The sequence below is a fragment of the Psittacula echo genome (assembly GCF_963264785.1).
Source record: "Psittacula echo genome assembly, chromosome: 21".
NCBI classification, from domain to species: domain Eukaryota; kingdom Metazoa; phylum Chordata; class Aves; order Psittaciformes; family Psittacidae; genus Psittacula; species Psittacula echo.
Genome location: NC_137757.1, coordinates 6,798,599 through 6,818,109, shown reverse-complemented (window position 1 = coordinate 6,818,109; position 19,511 = coordinate 6,798,599). Strand labels below are relative to the sequence as shown.

The window sequence follows — 19,511 nt, the reverse complement described above, 5'->3', positions numbered from 1 at the left end:
AGGAGTTAAACAAAGCTGGGCCCTGCCACAGCAATCCCGCAGCCACCGGCAGAGCAGGAGATGGCAGAGGATGGGGATGAGCCAAGGTGAAGGATGGTGCATCCCAGCCAGAACCAGCTCACCAAAGCCACGCAAGCGCCTGAGCCCTGGCCAGGGACCACCTGGTGCCCCTGTGGGTACCCTGGGGATGGGGAAGGGGTTGGGAGCGATGCTGTGGGTCTCAGCAGAACAGCATGGCCAAGGGTCCCCAGACCCGTGTCCTGGGGGAGGTAGCCACTTGAAGAGGGAGGGAAAGCTACCAAGCCTGCTCCTCAGTCCTGTCCAGCATGGGCAGTGCAGGCAGGAGGCTGCCACATGGGACAGGGGGATCCAGCCAGATCTGTGTCCTGCTGAAGGCCACTCACACTGCACATCTCGTGGGAAGAAAGGGATTTGTGCCACCAAAACACAGACTCAAAAAGAGAGGGGCAAACCCAGCCTGGCTGAATGTTGTGCCATTTAACACCAGGGTAATTACCACCAGTGGGAACCTACCACCCACATGATTATGTGCTAGGATAAACTGGAAGAGCATAATTACCATTACAAATAACTCACTCCTTGCCTTTATTGCATCCAAAGCCTGGAGAAACTCCCACTGGCGATTCCCCACCACCACCTCCCCTCTGACATCTGCTTCTGCCACATCTCTCCCCACCACGAGGGTCAGTACGGGGAGGAGAAGGGCCCACAGCCTCCAGCCACGCTGAAATCCAGCCTCCTGCTTGATTTCCCATAGGAGCACTTGGCAGAGGCGGTTCTGCTTTCCAGCAGCCGCCCAGTGAGATCTCTGCCTTAGAGGCAGCAACGTACTGGGCTCAGGGACATGGGGCAGCCCCAGCAGGAGCCTGATCTCTCCTGGGACCCTGTGGCACCCCAGGCCCCCCAGCCTTCCTCTAGCTTCAGGACTAGCAGTGGGGAGGTGATGGGACAGCAAACCCCCACCACAACATCTGGGTCCAGCAAACCGCCCTGCACAGGGCAAGGCTGGGTTTTCCAACATCTCCAGGTCAAACCCCAAGAGCTGGGGCTGATGGACCTGTACCTGGGGGTCCTGACCCCCCACTCCACGGGCAGCATGTGCCGGGGTCCCAGTGAAGCCCATCAGTGGCACTTACCGCCCTGCGCTCAGGGGGATGCTGTCCTCATGGCCCCGGCCACCGATGGCTCTTCCACACTGGATCTCCTGGGGGCAGCAGGCTCTAGGGGAGCAACACAAGGGGGATGAAGCCCAGGCAGGAAGAACAAGGATGCTCCTCCCCAGAACCAGCCTGACCCCACTCCCTCTGCATTTTAACACAGCCCAGCCTTCCCTGCTCCCCGGAGGCCAGCCCGCACCAGCGCTGCCTGCACCAGCAGCGATGGGGACGGCTCAGCACGGCCACAGCCACGTGTTTTGCCCAGCTTAGCCCAAAACCATCCCCAGCCCCATCCTCTTATGCAATTCCCTGCCAGCGGGCACCAGAGCTGGCCCAGCAGCCGCCTCGCCATCGACTTTGATTTGCTCCAGATCCAGCCATATGCTCCACAAAGCCTCCTCCTGCCACCCCGGCTCTCCGGCGGGAGCAAAGGGATCTTATCGCAGCCGCTGGCCCGGCAGAGGCGCAAGCTCGGCCCATTCTGCTTTGCAAATTAGCACAAGGTTTTGCCAGCGCGGGTCCTGCTGCGGAGCTTTGTGGCCAGGGATGAAAGCAGGAGAGAACAAACGCGCAGCGAGAGCGCCCGGCACCGCACACGAGCTGGAGCCTGGAGGAAAGGAAAGAGCCCTGAAGTGGTTTTCCCACTTAGGAGCTGAGTGAATCTGAACTACGGTCACGGGAAGAAAACACATAGGGAATATCGCCAGGTCGTTTCCACCGCGCTTGTAATCTATTGACTTTCCCCCAGCTCGCTGTAAGCGAGAAGGGTTGTGGAAAGCAAACATTTTATTTTATCTCTAATTGCTCTGTTATTTTATTAGGCTGTATTAGTAAAATTTACTCAGCCCGGAAAAAAAAATATAAAATGAGAGGGGCTTAGTGAGAAATCGCCTAATTTAGCACATAATTCTGTGCCGAGTCATTATTTTCTTAAAAGTTGAATTAGCTGCAAGCAGCTTGCTGATGGTTCATTAGTGATGTCAGGCAGGAAGAGTGTCCTTAGGGAAAGGTTTGTTACCCCAGGAACATGGGGTAAGGGCTGGCCAGGGGAAGGGGAGTGAGCAGTGTGCAAAGATCGCAGCAAATGTGCTTGGTGCAATCTCGAAATCAAACCCAATTCCTGCTAATAGAAGAAAACCGAGGGGGCTGCAGGTGGGAGGGTTGTGAGGGGCAGGAACTGACCGGGTGCCGCTGGCAGTAAGGGATAACGCAAGACGCTGGGATGTCATGAAGGGCAAATACCCGCTGAGGAATTGTAAAGCTGAGTGGGGCGAGAAGTGTTTACAGAGGCTGCCGACAGCGGCTGCTGGAGCCAGGCTGAGGGGACCCTGGCACCCCGATGCTCAGCCCTTTCCCTGCACATCGCTCCTCACTGGGCACTTCCCAGGTACCAAACCCAGCGCCCCCAGGCTCTAGCCAGCACTGCCTCCACGCACCGGGATGCTGAGGACAGGCTGTCGGGCGGGAGGGGAGGTTGTTAGGTTATTAAGTACAAGATTAATTTTGGCACTGGCTGCCTGGCAGATCCTTCTCCAGGGTTGGGGAGAGCGAGCGTGAGAGGTGCTGCCTCTGCTGATGCAGCGGTTGGTGGGATGAAAAATCCTGCAATGCAGCACTGCTTCTTAATGAGCCATTTGTCTTTGAGTCTTCTTCACTCATTATTATGCCGGGAGAGGGATGGGAGTTGCCCCAAATCCCCATCTGAGCAATTACTCCTGGAGCAGAGCGAGGAAATACGGCCACGATGCGCCCCAGCTGCCAGGGATCCCGCACGGCCGCCAGCACCGGGACTCCCTGGCACAGCGCATGTGCCTCCAGCTGCTGCTGCTGCAGGGAGCAGGACCCCTTCATCCAACCAACATGCACAGCCCAGCCCAGACACCCTGGTACCCAGCGTCAATGTCCCCAGGGCAGGAGCCATGCTCTGAGGTGTCCTAGACAGCCAAAGCATCCAGAGCTGCCAGGACAGAACCAGTGCAGAAGGGAGCCTGGTGCTGCATCCCTACAAAGCCCAAACCTGGATCTTGGTGGAAGAGCCACTTCTTCAAAAGCCCTGTACGAGAGGACGGGGCCAGCAGTCAGAGCCCACGGTGACGCTGACTTAGAAGAAAAGAGGTGGCACAGGGAAGGGGCCATGCCAGCATCCATGGGCGGGAGCAAGCAGAGGCAGGGGTGTCAGGGTGAGCTGCACCTCCGGCCCCCTCAGCCCTGCAGCGATGCTCATCCTGCCCATGGGAGCTGAGACACGACACATGGGACCGACTGCCAGAGGTGAGACCCCACAGCCAGAGCAGCAGAAGCCAACTGGGTTGAGAGACCACCCTGGAGGGACCCTCAGTCCAAGCAAGGCCCTGGGGACCCCATCCCACTGCAGCTGGTGCAGGGTTCATGGGCACTGCACTGCACGGAGGAGCACCCATCACCGGTTATGCCCATGGACAGCTTTCCTCCCATGGATGCACTCGACATCTGCCCATGCTGCCAAGGGCCAGCAGCAGCCAGCATGCTCCCCCAGTGCCTCTCCATTGCTTGGGGAGGGGGGGACATGCAGGTGACCCCAGGGAGCCCCATGGACAGAGAGTTGACACAAAACCAATGTGCCCAATATTCACCTGCAGCAAAGGGAAGGGATGAGCAGAGGCATCCCCCTGCACCACGCTAGCCCTGGGCTTCTGCCTGCATTTCCACTGGACACCTGCTCCAGTCCTAGTGAAGCCCCAGGCGGGCAGTGGGCTCCTGGCATCCTCAGGAATTAGACCTGCCCCATCAGAGGGCCCTTTCCAGGCATCTGGGGCCCATGGCAGCCCCCCCATGCATGCCCCAGGCTGTGCCATTTCTTCCTCCCTGCTCCATCGGCAGGATGGGCCATGCTGCCTGGGCTTAAAAAGCCACTTACATCCCCGGACACACGGTGTAATGACTTAAGCCAGGGATCACTCCAAAGCTGCTTTGGGAGCTCAGGGCAGCACGGTGTTAGCACCAAGCACAGCAGCAGCGATGATCTCTGCCCATTCCTGCTCAAGTAACACCCACCCCAGTCAGTTCCCTTTGCAACACCATCGCTTCCCACGGTTCTTCTTGCAGCGGGGCCGCAGGGGCCAGGATTTCCAGCAAGCAGGACTTGGGAATGGCGAGGAGGCAGAGCCATTGGTCCCTGTGCCGGTAGTGGTGCTCTGGGATATTGTGCCCCATTCCCAGGCTGCATCCCACCCGTGGAGCCCCTCAGGGCCAGGACTGGGATGGGTACACGGAGCCCGGGGCACAGCACAATCCCCACTCACTAGCGGAGGACCCAAACTGCTGCTTTAATGGATAGGCTTAATTTGCAAAGCTGATGAAAACCTAAATATTTAAATACATAATTCTGCACAATGCTCTTAGCACAGCCCACACACAGGGCAGAGTGAGGGGGGTACGGGGTGAGCAGGGGCACAGCAGCAATGGGGAACACTCCGGTGGGACCACGCTGGGCACTGGCATCCCCATCACATAAAGCATGGGGACGGTGCCTGCCCTCACAGCAGGCAGCACAGGCCAGGGGGTGACGGGGTTCTCTGCGATAGGCACTGGGTCCTGCTCTATCACCAGCCTCTAAAGCATCTCATGGGGAAGACGTGGGGAAAAGGAAGCACAGTCATGGAATCACAGAATCAATTGGATTGAAAGACCTTTAACATCACCAAGTGCAACCCTTACCCCAGCACCACCAAGGCCACCACTAACCCATGGCACGGAGGGCCTCACCTACACAGTGTGTGAACACTTCAGGGTCTGGGGAGCCGTGCAGGGCTGCGGGATGGGCCCTGCAGGGATTACAGCACCGATATTCCTGCGACAAGAGCTCAGAGAGAGAAGAGATTTGCAGGATTTACCAGCACTACACATCGAATATTTAATGCCAGCTGCAGGGGAGGAGCGGGGGCTCAGCCCCAGGGGCACAGGGAGCTGTGCAGCAGGCTCAGGGCTGCCCTGCCTCCAGGGAGGCATTTCCAGCCCTAAGGGGTACAATGATCCCAGGGCTGACACCAGGACCAGGCACCCTCTGCCCAACCTGCTCCTAATCCCACCAACGGAGCAGCACAGCTTCTGCCACCATGTGGGAGCTCTCTCGGGATCGCCCTGGGATGAACCACGTGTGTGGCTTCAGTGGCAGGGATGCTCTGGGGGACTCAGGGGGGACCTGGTCCCCACACGCTGCCCATGGGCCAACCCAGAGCCAACACTTGGCTGCTGCTGCTCTGCTGTGCTCCCTCCCTGCCCTGGCAAGGATGTCCCCAACAAGGCTATCCCCGGATGAAGCTGTTTGCCATGGACTGTTCCAGGGAATGAGCCTGGAGGCAGCAGGAAGGGATGGTGGAGCTGAGCACGCTCCAGGATGGGGTGGAGAAACCCCAAAGGGGACCCAGCCACCCCCTGCAAGGCCAGCACAGGGGCTGGGCAGCAAAAGTCCCCCATCAGCCACAGGGACAGGACCCCTGCCCCACCATGGGGGTTCCTAAGGTGCCGCCAAGGAAGGCACCCATCCTGCTTCACCACACCATGACCGGGAGCGCAGCAGCAGCGCGGGTGCTGCCACGGGGCGGGCTGGGGGAGGACAGTGGAAGATGAATGAGGGAGTCGGGAGGCTAATGGCATTGTCTGGAAAGTAGGTCGTGTGCTGAGCACAAAGATATTTATATCAGAGCTCGTTCCCCCGCAGAAGCTCCCGAGCCAGGTGCAGGCAGCACCATGAGCCCATGGCCACAGCCCTGCACCCCACAGCACCCCCTGCCCAGCCCCACACCCAGCGCTGCCATCCCGGCTACCCACATCCCACTGGCCCCAGGGCTGCCTATCGCAGTGGGGTGGCAGTGCCAGAGCTGGAGTTATCCCTGTGGAGCAGGGGCTGCAGCAGCTCTTTGCCTTTTGCTGACCTGGCTGCAGGTGCCAGGTGAGGGCTGGCACTGGGTTACTCTTGTTTTCATATAACATTTGCCAAGGTGCAAAATTCCCATGGATGCGATATTCCCATGGATGCTCCCTAAATGGGCACAGTCAGCCTGTGCCAGGCCGGTCACAGCAGGTCCTGCCCATCATACAGCATCATGGTCCATCTCCCCATCATCAGCTCCAGCCAGTGGAGCTGATGGAGCTCCATCATCCAGGCTCCATCCTGAGAGCCAGTGTCACCCCTGTGCTGAGTTGTGGCCAGGCCTCAGCCTTCTAGCAAAGCTCAGCCACCTTGTTTCCTGCTGGGGGGACAGCCGTGCTCCGAGTCCCTTCCCTCACACCTCTGGCCTTCCTAAAAAGCAGAGAAACCATCCCAGAGAACCAAATGCCTGTCAAGAGGTGTTGCCCCTTCCAGCCATGCTGCCCCAATAGCTGCAGACACAACCCAGCCAGCTCTGCTCTCGTGTCCCCATCGCTGTCCCCATCCCACGCTGGGCAGGCTTAGATCCAGCACAGGAGCAGGTTCATTTCCCATAATAGCTGTGTCGGCTGAATTTACAGCCTTGCTCTGAGTTATTAATAATAATGGCCTCACTCTTAAGTAGGGCTTTTCATCTGCCTCAGAGCCCTTTCCAGAGGACGTCTGCAGCATTATCACCATTTTATCCCTGTTTCTGTGGGCAGGAGACTGAGACAGAGAAGGGACTGTGCCTGCTGCTGAGCAGCGCAGTGTGTGACTCCGCAGGGAGCCCACCCTGAAAACCCCTGGGAAGGCTGGAACACCCCAGCCCGAGGGGATGCAGGCACCGTGCTCCGGTTCACGCTGACCGCGCTGCAGTGATTTATACCGGCAGCGAGCCCGCGCCCCGCCGCACAGATAAATCCACTTCAGGCAGCAGTAAACCAGCGTCACCACATCGGTAATTCGCAGCGCTCCCGGCGCGGGGACAGACCGAGGGGCAAAGCGCTCCCGCCGCCGCTCGCACTCCTGTGCCAATAAATCTCGGTCCTGTGTCAGCAGAGGCGCTGGGGAGGTCTCCAGGGTGGAAATCCCTGGCTGGAGGGGTGGGTTCCAACGAGGATGTCAGCAAGGGGGACCCAGGCACAGGGCACCAGCGTGGGGACGGCCCCAGCACATGGTCCCACGTGGGAGCAGGGACATCCCTATGTGTCACCCCCATGTGATGCCCACCCAGGCACCGCCATCTCTGTGCCGCAGCAGGGCTCTACCAGCAGATTTATTTCCCTGTAAAAGCGCTTTGATCTGAAGTTATTTTTTGTTTACTAGCAACAAGGTATTGTAAATACATCCTTGCTGATAATTATAGAGTCTGGGCGCACACCTTCATCTCCATAAAATATCAGATGCTACAATTTGCCTGATTTAATGAGATTGGAGGCTGATAAGCCGCTGAGGTAAGCTGTAAACTTGGAGGGGGGAGGAGGGAAATGATTGCAAATGTGCTAAAACGCCTTCATCCCCCTCCTCCTCCTGCCGCTGCCACGTGCCCAAGCCCGGGAGCGTGTGCTCAGCACCATAGCCCCCAGCCCAGCTCCCGGGGTGGACCCGGGCTGTGCCGGCAGCAGCTTCACGCAGGGATGGGCATTTAGGGCAAATGGAGCTTTTTATACCATTTACCTCATTAAAACTCCAAGACCTGAGAGCAGCACCGGGGCCTCACCAAGCTGCTCGTGGGCTCAGCCTCGGCACGCTCCGCACCCTGTGCCGCGGAGGGATGCACGCGTGTGCACGCAACATGTGCAGCACTGCCTGGCACCACCGGCCATGCCAAGGACAAGCTGGCGTTGGGGGGTCCATGCTGGAGGGGGCCCCAGCCCATGGGGAGCTGCACACCCAATGCCACCCGCCTGCACGGGCACTGCTGTGACGCCACGTCCCTCCCCAGACAGAGGGGTCTGTGCGGTGCCAGGAGAGGGAAGGGGGGGTCCCCCTCCTGCAGTGATGGGGGGGCCCTGCCTGGGAAGCAGGAGGCTCCTCCTGGTACCGAGCACCACCGTTTCCACAGCAACCTTAAAGGCCTACAGCATCTTCCACCAAGGAACCTGCGCTGGTGGCGCTCCCGGGGGACATGAGCCACATCCATCACCCCAGCCTCGGACCACAGCGTCTCCCCTCACCCCATCACCCCTGGCAGGTGCCTGGGCTCACCCAGAGCCCTCCTCCCTTCAATGAGACCCCAAAGCACAGGCCCCCTGCACCGAGAGGGATGGGCACCCCCAAACCACCCCTACTCCCACCCGGATGGGAGCAAGGAGCAAGCAGTAACCTACAAACGTCAGAGTGATGGGTTAATTAATTCCCTTCTTCCTCAGGCCATTATCAGATGGAAGAAGATGTCACCTGAGACTGTTAATTGGGCTAATTATACCAGGTTCAGATTTTAAATAATTAGTTACTGTTGTCTCCAGCTTTACTTACACCATTTTCTAAAGTCAGGTGGCTCCCAGCTCCCAAAACCCATCAGACAGGGCAGAGTGGGCTGCAGGGGGGGCCCAAATACACCAAGACCCCCACCTGGGGACAGCATGGTTCCCCCCAGCACCACAGTGGGAGTCCACCTCATGCTCCCACTGGAGCTGGCAGGAGAGGGACATCCTATGCCTTGATGGCAACAGGAGGAAACCAGAAGAGAGAAGGGGAGATGAAGGCACAAAGTGAAGGATGAGGGGCAGGAGGCCCTCTCACCAGTCCCCTCCTGCCTCCCTTCATCCAAACAGTGATGCTAAGCTCCCTGCACCAGACCAAGCCACAGTAACTCCCCAGCAGCACCCCAGGGACCCAATTCCTCCTTATTTAAGGTCTGACTCCCATGGGGGAAACCTCAGCCCTGCAGGTTCAGCAATAGGATGTCCATGGGTTTTCCTGGCTGTTCTGCACAGACACAAGCACCATTGGCACTGGATAGGAGACACACCGGCAACACCTGGCCTGCTAAGGGTCACGGTGGCCAAAGCCATACCTGGTGTCCATGGGCTGTCCACAGAGATCATCCTCCATTGGGGAGGTGGGTGCCTGGGACAAGCAGAGCCAGCACCTCATCCTTCCAAGGAGCACCAGCTTCCTCCCAGCCTCACCCCCCGCTATTAATAGCCCTCAGTAGCCTCCTCAGGAGCCATTTGCATATTTGATTGCAACTCTGAGGCGGGGCAGGGCCCTTCAATCAGCCGCTCCCGCAGCCTCATCTGCATGGCTTGACATCCCGCTCTGACACCAGCGCCCGGCTCTGGGGTGGGCGCAGCGTCCCCATCAGCACTGCTCCGGGCCCGCTGCCCCAAGCCCACCGCGCAGAGCCAGCAGCACCCAACCCTTCAGGCTTGGGAGGTGTCCCCGGGTGCCCTGCCCCGTCCTTGTCCGACCTGTGCAGCAGGGCAATTACCAGCGCCCGGTGGCGGGCACGGCTCTGGAGCGCTTGCCCAGCCCTGTCTGGAGCTATTGCACATCAAGGGACAGGGGCAGGCTGGGTCATCCCGAGGGATGAGGGATCCCGAGCCTCAGCGTGTGCACCAGCAGTGCGGGTCGGGACACACAGTGGATGGTGGAGTGATCACAGGTGGGGTAATCACGGGGGGATCAGCACCACTGCCACCATGGCCACTGTGCTCACCATTGCCACCATGGCCACCACCACCAGCATGAACCACACTCAGCTGCCCCACAGCCCCATCAGCAGCCCCAGGCCAGGGACGTGCCAAGCAGGGACGGGAGGAGCCGGGCGGCTCCAGGCCTCAGGCAGACGTGGCCGGGAGCTGTGTCCCGGGACGCCTTTGCTTCCCCCGGGCTCTTGGCAACACTTGGCAGGAAAAAACAACCGAGGGTGAGGCGTGGGATCGAGCCTGAGGAGGGTGGGAAGTGGGAGAGGGCTCTGCTACTTCTCTCCCTTCTGCCTCAGTTTCCCCTGCAAGGAAACACACCACACATTACCAGTTGGTCTCATGGAGAGCAAGGTGGTGGGGGAAATCCATGGGGAGGTACAGAGGGACCCAACTGTCACTGCAGTCGTGCCAAGGAGTGAACTGAACACAGGCAGGGCTCGAAGCACAGATGTCGGCACCGGCTGTGCCGCTCCGCAGCAGCGGGGCCGCCTGGGAGGCAGAGCCAGGGCTCCCCACGGGCTCCAACCATGGGAGCCCCAGCGTTCACAGCCCCAGCACACCGAGCGCCCTGCTCCCATTGCACAGCCCCTGGCCCCCAGCATGCACAGCCCCTAGCCCAGTGCAGCCCTGCAGGGAAAGGAAGGAGAGGGAGGCTGGGAGCTCCTCGTCCCGGCTCCGTGTGCTTCAAGACTGTGCCGAGGCTTGTTTGGGCGAGGGCTGGCCGGGAGCCATACGCTGCACACCGAGACGAGGAGGTGGCTGCCAAGGAGGAGGATTCGGGCAGGAAAGGGTTAGGAGCAGCTCCAAAGGCTGCCGGGGGGCTCCCGCTCTGCTGGGGGGGACTCGGCGGCACCGGCACTGCTGGGCATAAAGTAGGGTTCTCCCACGAGAGGGGCTCTGCGGGGCAGGGACCCCCCTGCACGGAGCCAGACCCGCTCCCATCCCACCCGGCACCCCCTTTTCCTGCCCGCATCACCGCACTCACCCTGCGCCGCGGCTGCTAAGCCATCGGGTCCGCCTGGGAGCACCGGAGCAGTGCGGCGGCCGCGGCCGGATGCGCTCTCTCCCTACAGCATCCCTGCGGGCTGCCCATGCCGCGGCCGGGCCGCGCAGCGAGCGGCCACCACGAGCCACCCCCGGGGGTCACGGCCGCGCTCCCGGGCCCGCGCCGGCACCGTCCGCTTGTGGCGAGGCGGCGGTGGCGGATCCCGCGTCCCCACGCGCCGCGGACACACCCCCGTGCGCAGCCACGCGCCCCCGGGAAGGGGCTGCCCACGCACCGCCCACCGGATGGAGGGAGGGAGGGAGGGGTGGATGAGGGATGAGGGATGAGGGATGGATCGCGGACACACGGCTGCTCCTCACCGCTGGACCCATGTGCACCGCGCCCCACAGCCCCATCGTTCCCACCCCACAGTGCCCCCACACTGTTTTCTATGTGCAGCTCCCCGACACCCACAAACCCACTGGCACCCCCCGCGTGGGGCTGTCCTTAGCTCCCCTCCACCCAGAGAGGGTCCAGAAGAGCCCTGAGCACATGAATGTCATGACATGAAACACTGAACCCATCGCTGGCACCACCACGGCAGGGACATCTCCATCCAATACATGCAGCGTTTCCCCATTAACAACCAGTTCATCACCCCCAAACCAGGGACCCCTGGTTCCGCCACAGCCCCTCCTTGCCCCTCAGTGCTGGAGATGGGACACCAGCAGGTCCCCCACTGGGCATCACACCGGGATTTGGTACCTCCATCTCTCACAGTCCTCTTGCACCCCCACACACCCACAGACAGGCTGTTCTCCCGCTCCGCTCTGCCCACCAAAAACTCCAGCTAATTCCCAGCCCAAACAGCTCCTTGCCCTGCCGAGGAGAGGCCAGGCAGGGAGCGAGGCTCCTGCCACTGACTGGGGCCCGAAGCTGCCTGTTTAAGGCCAAACAAACCCTTGGTGAAACACGGAGCACTGGCAACCACACCGCAAACATCTGCTCTTCCAATGGCATCATGATTCACAGGCTATTAATTGGGGCTTGGCAGCACTGGGAAGTGTTTGCATCCCCTGGCTTCGCTCAGAGCCACAACTCGCTGCCGACCAGGTCCTGGTGCCGGGGAAGGAGCCAAACCCAGCACTTGGCTGCAGTAGAACTGCATCAGGACGGGGCATGGTGCCCAACTCCCACCAGCTCCCCGGGAGCAACACAGAATGAGCCCTAGGAAAGCAGCATCAGCACTTGGTGCCTGCCAGGATCAGCCAGCACCACCAGCACAGCACCACTGCACGGCAGCCCCTGCACCCACCAGCACTGGGTTGTGGCTTTGGCTCCCTCCCAGCATGGTCTGTGGGTGCTGGTGATGCTCTTCCAAGTTCCAGGCTCCAAACAACGCTTGAGGCCCCCGGCACTGAGCCACTTACACCGCGGGGCACCAGAGTGGCATCAAAGGGACCCACAGAGCAGCTCTCTGCTCCGGCAGCAGCAGACAAAGACAAGGAGAAGCCTCCTCCAAGAGGAGCTTTCTACCATGTGATGGCTCCTTCCTGCTCCAGCATTTGGGGAGGGAGCTGGATGCGGGGGGCTCTGACACAGGAGTACAGGGAGGGGGACACTGAGCATCCTCAGCACCCCTGGTGCCGCAGAAACAAGGAAAGTACAAATTAATTCCCCTTAATCTGATGGGCGCTTGCTCCACTGCCACGTGCCAGCGCCATGGCGGGCAGGGAGCACCCAGCCTCCCTGCAGCTCCACTGCATGCCCAGGGTGGCCGGGCCGGTGCCATCTGGCCCTGGGGATGAGCTGCCGGGCGCTGGGCATGGGGAGCAGGAGGAGATCAATCCTGCCTGGCTTGGGGAGCAGAAGGGGCTCGATCCTGCCCAGCTTGGGGGAGGTGAGTGTGGGGTGCTGAGCTCACAGCCTGTCCCCTTCCTTGGCTCCTGGGATGGCCCCCCAGTGCTGCTGCTCATAGAGGGACTGTGCATCATAAAGCCATTGAGAGAGCCACAGCACCTGAAGTTTTACACCCAGTTCTCAGGGCTGGCAGAGCCCCAAGGCCACGCTGATGGGCACTACGCGGGGTCAGCAGCACCAAGCACGGCTCTGCACGTGTCCCCCTCCCCTGCCACCCGCCGTGCCCCGTGCCACCTGCACCAAAGGGATGTCCCCCCCTGCGAGGGAGGCGGCTGCCACCTCCATCCACCCATCACCGGGATGTCCCCAGGACACGTCCAGCCCCCGGCCCTCCCCGCGCGTCCCCCGGCTGCTGGCACGTCTCACCAGCTATTCTTAGCTCTCCAGCGCTGCTCTCTGCCGGCAATGGCACCGTGTATTACTATTATTGCTGGCTGCCAACGTCTTGAAGCAGGCAGCCAGGATCGTGGTGGGGCTCCCACCCCCCTGGCCACCTCTCATTCGGTCCCTGCCGGCTCTGCTCTTCAACAGGCTATTTCAGGAAACCCGATGTGATGGGCAGAAGGAGCACAAGCCACGCGTTCAGCTCCTGAGCTGGATCCAGGCTCCTCGTGGCGCTGCTCAGATCCACATTTTACCTTCGCCCGTGACAGCAATAAGGGCCAAGAGTCACCTTTGGCTCCAGATCCAAATTTCTGGCTGGGTGGGATCCGGGGTTTTGGATCAGCTTGTCAGGGAGACGGGAATGTCTGCAAAACCTGGATCTGGAGCCCCAGCCCCAGCCGCAGCAGCACTGCTTGGTACAAGACCCCAGTGTGGAGCCTGATCCTGCCTTCATGGGTGGGCAGACCCATGGAGACCCACACACCAGCACTGCACCAGCCTGGGGGCTCCTGCATGGGCTCTGTGTCCTGCAGGTCCTGGCACAGCTCTGCCTCGGAGCTGGTGACGGAGAGATTGAAGGAAGGACCCCCCATAACCCCCAGCCTTGCCCAAGGCTGCTGGGGTGCTGGTGGCTGCTCCTCTTGCCCACATGGCACAAGCCCTGGCACTCATGAGGGAGATTCGGGCACTGAGGGCTCAGCACTGACTCGCCCAGGCTGGATGGGGACACCATGGTTGTGTCACCCCATTCTCACCGCAGGGATGTTCCTGGTGCCCAGGCTCGGTGCGGTAACAACACCCAAAGCAGCCCCACACACGGCTCATGCCCACGCCGCCCCGCACCAATACACTCACCACCCCCACAGCCAAGCGGGTCCCTCCAGCTCAGATGCTCCACAGTCACTTTGATGGCGATTTGTCTCTCTGTCAGCCCTGCTGATGCTTGAATAATGCTTTGAAAGGGCTGACGTGCTCCTTCCAGCCTCCCGAGCGTGGCTGTGGTCTCCCAGTGGCCATCCCCACACTCCATCCCGCAGCAGACAGAGTGCCCAAGGGCTGGGAGCTGTGGATGCGTGTGGGAAGACAGCGGGAGCACCAGGAACCGAGGGAGATGGGAAATTACATCCATTTCCTAAAGAAGAACCTGTGCTGCTGGCCGGATCCTGCCCTGATTTACACCACCTGAGGCCACCTGCTCCCAGTCCAGACACCCACAGGAGTAACCAGCACCCAACAGCCCAGCTCTGTCCCCTCCTGCCTGCTCAGGGCTCCATGCCCACCCCCAGGAGCGGGCAGGGACCCGCTGCGGGCACCACAGCTCCTTTTGCCCATGGCTCCCTGCACCCCACGAGGAAGGCGCCGTGCAGGGCTGGATGTCATGGGATGGAGTGAGACAAAGCGGTCCCAGAGCCAACTTGCTCTGCAGGTTTGGCACAGGGTGGAGGGACAAGATCGGCTCCTCCAACAAAACACAATCGTCCAGGGAGGCGACAAGAGAGAGACACCCAGGCCCAGGCCCCCAAAACGCAACCCTTGCCTGCCAGGCCGGGTTCTACCATGGAGCCTGGATGCACGGTGAAAATCACAGCTCTGCCCGTGCTCCAGCACCTGCCGGCAGCCCCAGACCCAGCCGGGACACGGCTCCTGCACCCAGTGCCAACCCTCCCTGCCTCCCAGGCTGGCCAGGGGAGAGACCACCGGGCTGGGGAGGGGTCCTGGGCCTGCCCAACCCTGGCCCAAGCCCTCCACAGGGGGAGGGCGCCTGGATGGCTGTTGTATGGCTTAGGGATGTTTGGGGATGCTTGGGGATGCTTGGGGATGGCAGGCATCGCCTCCTGGGGAAGAAGCTGGAGGGACCAAGATCTTCAGCCCCCTCCCCAAAGCCTCCCGTAGCAGGAGATGGGGGATGCCGGCACTGCTCCTCCCGCACCCACCGGCAGTTCCTGAGCTGTGCCGGTGAGATGCCCCCAGCCATCTTGACAGCCCCCCCCCCAGCACCACACTGCGGGGATGGATGGGTCCCCGTCCCGGTGCCCCGATGGGGAGATCCGAACCGCCCACATCCCCCCGCTCTGAGCACCGCGGATCCCCCGGGATCGGTGCCGCACCGGGCACCGCAGCTCTTACCCAGCTCCCGCTGCCTACATCCTCCGTCCGCTGCCGGGCGGCTCCCCGACGGCCCGGCCCGGCTGCTCCCGGCGCGGCTGCTCCCGGCGGGGCTCGGTTGGGAGCGGGGCGGGCGGCAGCATGCGAGTGGCGGCGACCCCGCAGTGCAGCGCGGATGGGCGCGGAGCGGTGCGGAGCGCAGCGGGGCCGCCGCCGCCGCCGCCGGCGCGGCGCAGCCAAGACACGGCGGTGGATTTTCACCGGGAGTCAGAGCGGGCGGCGGCGGCGCAAGATGGCTTCGGTGCGGCTCTGCCGCCGCCTCCCGGTACCCCGGCCCCCCGGCCCCGATGAGCGGCGTGGAGGGGGGAGAAAGGACGGGGCGGCGGCGGGGCCGGGAGATGCCGATGGCGGGGCTTGGGGCGTGGGTTCTGCTACCGGGAGAGGTGGTACCCACCCGTGAGCGTCCCCCGGGGCGGCGGGGGCACCCTGGAACCCGCCACTCACCCGTGCCTGTGGGTACTCGGCCTGCCCGGGATGTGCGGGGGTACCAGGATAGCCCCTGGTAACTGGGACAGCCCCAAGGATGCAGCAGACAAGGGGGCCCAGTGGCTGCCACCCGCCCGTGGGGCCCCTCGCACCACACTGTGCAATTTGCTAATAACAATAATAACAGCAACAGCACCAATAATAATGGCAATGCGTGGGTTAGGAGTGCAGCAGCACAATAACCTGGCTAATGCGTTGCTGTGCGGTGGTGGGAGTCATGGCACGTGCCTGGCACTGATGTCACACTGGGCATGAAGCTGCCACCATGGTGTGCGGGAGCCCCTGCCCCAAGCGTGGTGGGACACAGCCCATGCAAGTGCCTGGAGTGGGTTTTTAATCATAGAATCTGAGAACCATAGAATCATGGAATGGTTTGGATTGGAGGGATCTTAAAGCTCATCCAGCTCCAACCCCTGCCACGGGCAGGGACCCCTTCCACTGGAGCAGCTTGCTCCAAGCCCCTGTGTCCAACCTGGCCTTGAACACTGCCAGGGATGGGGCAGCCCCAGCAATCACACCATCAGTTATCCAGCGGGATTGGATGGACACGAGTGTTTCCCTGGGGTGGCCTGGGGCAGCAGGAGAGCAAAGTAAAGCCAGACCCAGGCCCTGCTCCCAGCGCTGCGACTCTGCAGAGCCACCCCCACCTGCTCAGGAGCCCCGTGGCACCCATCACCGTCCGCTCCCAATGAACGGTCTCTTCCCTGGACACCAGAGGTGGAGTCGAGGCATGCAGAGAGCCCCCCCCAAGTCCTGCTGCCCCCGGGGAGGGGACCCCCAGCCCGCTCCGGGCCCTGCAGCACCCTGCATTGCCATTGCACAGCTGCTCCTGCTGCATGCGGGGAGCAGAGCTCTGCCCACCCCCCTGCGCAGTTATATAAAGGGATTAAAATTTAATAGGAACTTCGAAAGGGGAAAAAAGGGTCCAGGATGGGGGGGGCCAGGGCCGGGGCAGCCTTGGCCATATCCTGGCTCTGCTGAGACACGGCTCTGAGGCACATGGTGACCAGCTCCATCCAGCTCATCCCATGGGCCTCATGGAGCCAGAGCAAAGTGCCTGGGCAGCACGGGCACCCTGTTGTCCTTGCAGCCCACAATAAGTTAACTGTGCCACGGTCTTCCTGAGTCACCGTGGTGCACGATCCCCATGGCACATGGAGACCCCATCTCCCTGATTCTGGCCTTGCTCTTACACCTTCGCCTCCCCGCCGGCAGTTGAGCAGCCTTTAATATCCCACCACTGACCAGCAGGGCATCACCCACCCATCCCAGTGCCAGGGACACTGGGAGCAGCCCCCGGTGCAGGCTCCTGCTGCAGAAGTGGGACTGAGCTGGGGCTGGGGGCTCTACCAGGGAGCAGGACATGCACCCACCAGCAATGAGACCGGGGAAGCCTTTGGCTCGTTCGTGTTTAATCCTAGCTGAGAGCAGGAGGGATGCAGGTATCAGGCTGGGGAATGCTGGAGAATGGGATTGGCCACAGGAGCCCAAACAGCCCCTTCCCAGGCAGCCCAGCTCATGCCATGGGTGTCTGTGATCACGCATGTCCCTGAGGGATGGAGACCCCTGGGAGGGGACAGGAACCTCAGGGCATCCTTCCCCATCCTGTCTCACCACATCCCACCACGGCTCTGCCCCCCTCACCGAGTGAGCCGCTCTTCCAGTGCCTGGGAATGCCGGGGGCAGGATCCACACGTGAATAGAAGCCGTGGGCCTGTGAGCTCACATCCCGTGAGCACAGGAGGATGCGCAGTGAGCAGAGCAGGGTGGGAGGAGTAGGAGGGGTGCACGAAGCCAGAGCTCCCCGCACGCTGCTCCTCATCCCTATCCTGGCACCAGGGACCCCATCCAGACGGGACTGTGGCACCGGGGCAGGCAGGGGGGCAGGACCCCGGTGCCCACCCTGCTATGAGGAGGCAAAGGAGGACGCGCGGGCGCTGGGCACGGGGGGGGCCGGCGGGGGGAGCGGGAGGCACCGTCCCATCTTGCGCAGGGTCCGCCCCAGGTCGGCGCGGAAGTGCCGGATGGAGAAGCAGTAGACGAGGGGGTCGAGGCAGCTGTTGAGGCTCAGCAGGGCCACGCTCAGAGTGTGCAGCACATCCAAGGTGCCGGGGGTCCCGCAGAGCAGCACCGGGGGCCGGGTTCCCACCCAGGGCGCCAGCGTGAGGTGGTAGGGAGCCACGCACACCACAAAGACCAGCAGCATCCCCAGCACCATGGTGCGCGCCTGCTGCCGGTGTGAGCCTGGCGAGGTGGCGGCGGGCACCGAGAGTGCGCGGGCGATGGAGGCGTAGGTGCCCAGCAGCACCAGGAAGGCGATGCCGAAGAAGCCCACCATGGCGTAGGCGTACGCCCGCTGCCGGCCGTGCTGCTCGAAGCAGGCGGTGGCTCCGGTGCGGGTGCGGAAGGTCTGGTGCGTGGCCAGGGTGGGCACGGCACAGCCCAGCCCCAGCAGCCAGGCCAGGGCAGAGGCCACGGCGGCACCGCGGGGCCCCGTCAGCGGCAGCTCGCGCCGCGCCGCCCGCACCGCGCTGTACCGGTTGAAGCTGATGAGCGCCATGAAGGTGATGGCGCTGTAGGTCGCCAGGTAATAGGCGGCACCAGCCAGGCGGCACGCGGCCTCCGAGAGCAGCCAGTTCCCCCCCGCCAGGTAGTAGGGGATCCAGAGGGGCAGTGTGAGGTTGAAGAGGATGTCAGCCAGCGTGAGGTTGATGAGGTAGATGCGGATGGCCTTCCTCACCTTGCCGCTCTGCAGGAACACCACCAAAGCCACCAGGTTGCCCGGCAGCCCCACGCACAGCACCAGGCAGTAGACGGTGGGCACCAGCACGAACTGCACCGGGTCCCTGGGCACGCAGTGGTCGGGGTGCCCTGCTGGCAGCGGCTCCAGCGCCGAGCCGTTCATCCCGGGATCCTGTGAAGATGGGGGCACAGTGAATGGCACAGGACAATGGCACCAGCAGGAGGTGGTGGGGTCTGGAGGCAGAACCTCCTGCGGGAATGCCGTCATGACGGGCTCAGCCTCCAGCATCGCAGGAGATAAGAGGGTCTGGAATCCTCTCCCAGCCCAACCCAACCACATCTCCCATGCCCCGAGGCAGCAGCCAGAGGTGCTGCACTGGCTCCAGCAGGCAGCTGCGGGGCTTAACGCCTCCCAGCACCCCGAATCCCTCCACAGAGCCCGTCCTTGAGGAAGTCAAGCACCAGAATGGAGACCCCATGGATAGGGGGGCACAAGCATGGGGCTGGCAGCCCCCTGCACCCCAAGCCCTGTGCCAGGCAGGTTTGCCGCTGCTGTTTCGCAGTCCTGGCCATGGAAAACCACCCTGTGCCGCAATGGCTGTATCCAGGGTTGCAGCTTTCACCTCCCATCACTGCCTGCCCACACCTCGCCGACAGCACTGAGTCACCCAGCGGGTGTTTTCCAGCATGGCAGGGCCGGATTCAGCACACGCAGCACCCAGCACGGGGTTGAAACATGGAGGGCATGAGCTGCCGAGCATGGGGGGGAGCCAGGACTCATCCTGGGGGGCTTCAGTTGATTTGCAGAGCCTGCTTAGCCCCCCAAGTACCCCCCAGCACCCTCAGTGGTCCCCCTTCCCCTTTCTTTCCCCCACCCCTGTTGGCATGGGGGATGCTCCATCTCACCCATGCCAAGCTGGTTACTTACCCACCGCACTGGGCTGGACCGGCTGCGTCCCTCCGGCTGCTCCTCGCTGTCTGATCCGGACAGGCTGGGGAAGGCTTTAAGTGCAGGTGGAGGCAGGGGCTGCCTGATCCCCCCTCTGCCACCCGAAGCCCCGGTGGAGTCGGTGCCTGCGGGACAGCAGCGGTGCGGAGAGCACCTG

At 62.1% G+C, this 19,511-nt stretch overlaps 1 protein-coding gene across 1 annotated transcript; it reads right to left on the bottom strand.

Annotated features, from left to right (window-relative positions):
• Window positions 1-17,420: 17,420 nt before the first annotated feature.
• LOC308228970 (platelet-activating factor receptor-like) lies at window positions 17,421-18,568 on the bottom strand (the record flags this gene model as incomplete). The annotated part of the gene is made up of 1 exon (XM_080632639.1): window positions 17,421-18,568. The coding sequence occupies one exon, from the start codon at window positions 18,566-18,568 to the stop codon at window positions 17,570-17,572; it is 999 nt and encodes a 332-aa protein (XP_080488765.1). The 3' UTR covers window positions 17,421-17,569.
• Between the last annotated feature and the right edge of the window lie 943 nt (window positions 18,569-19,511).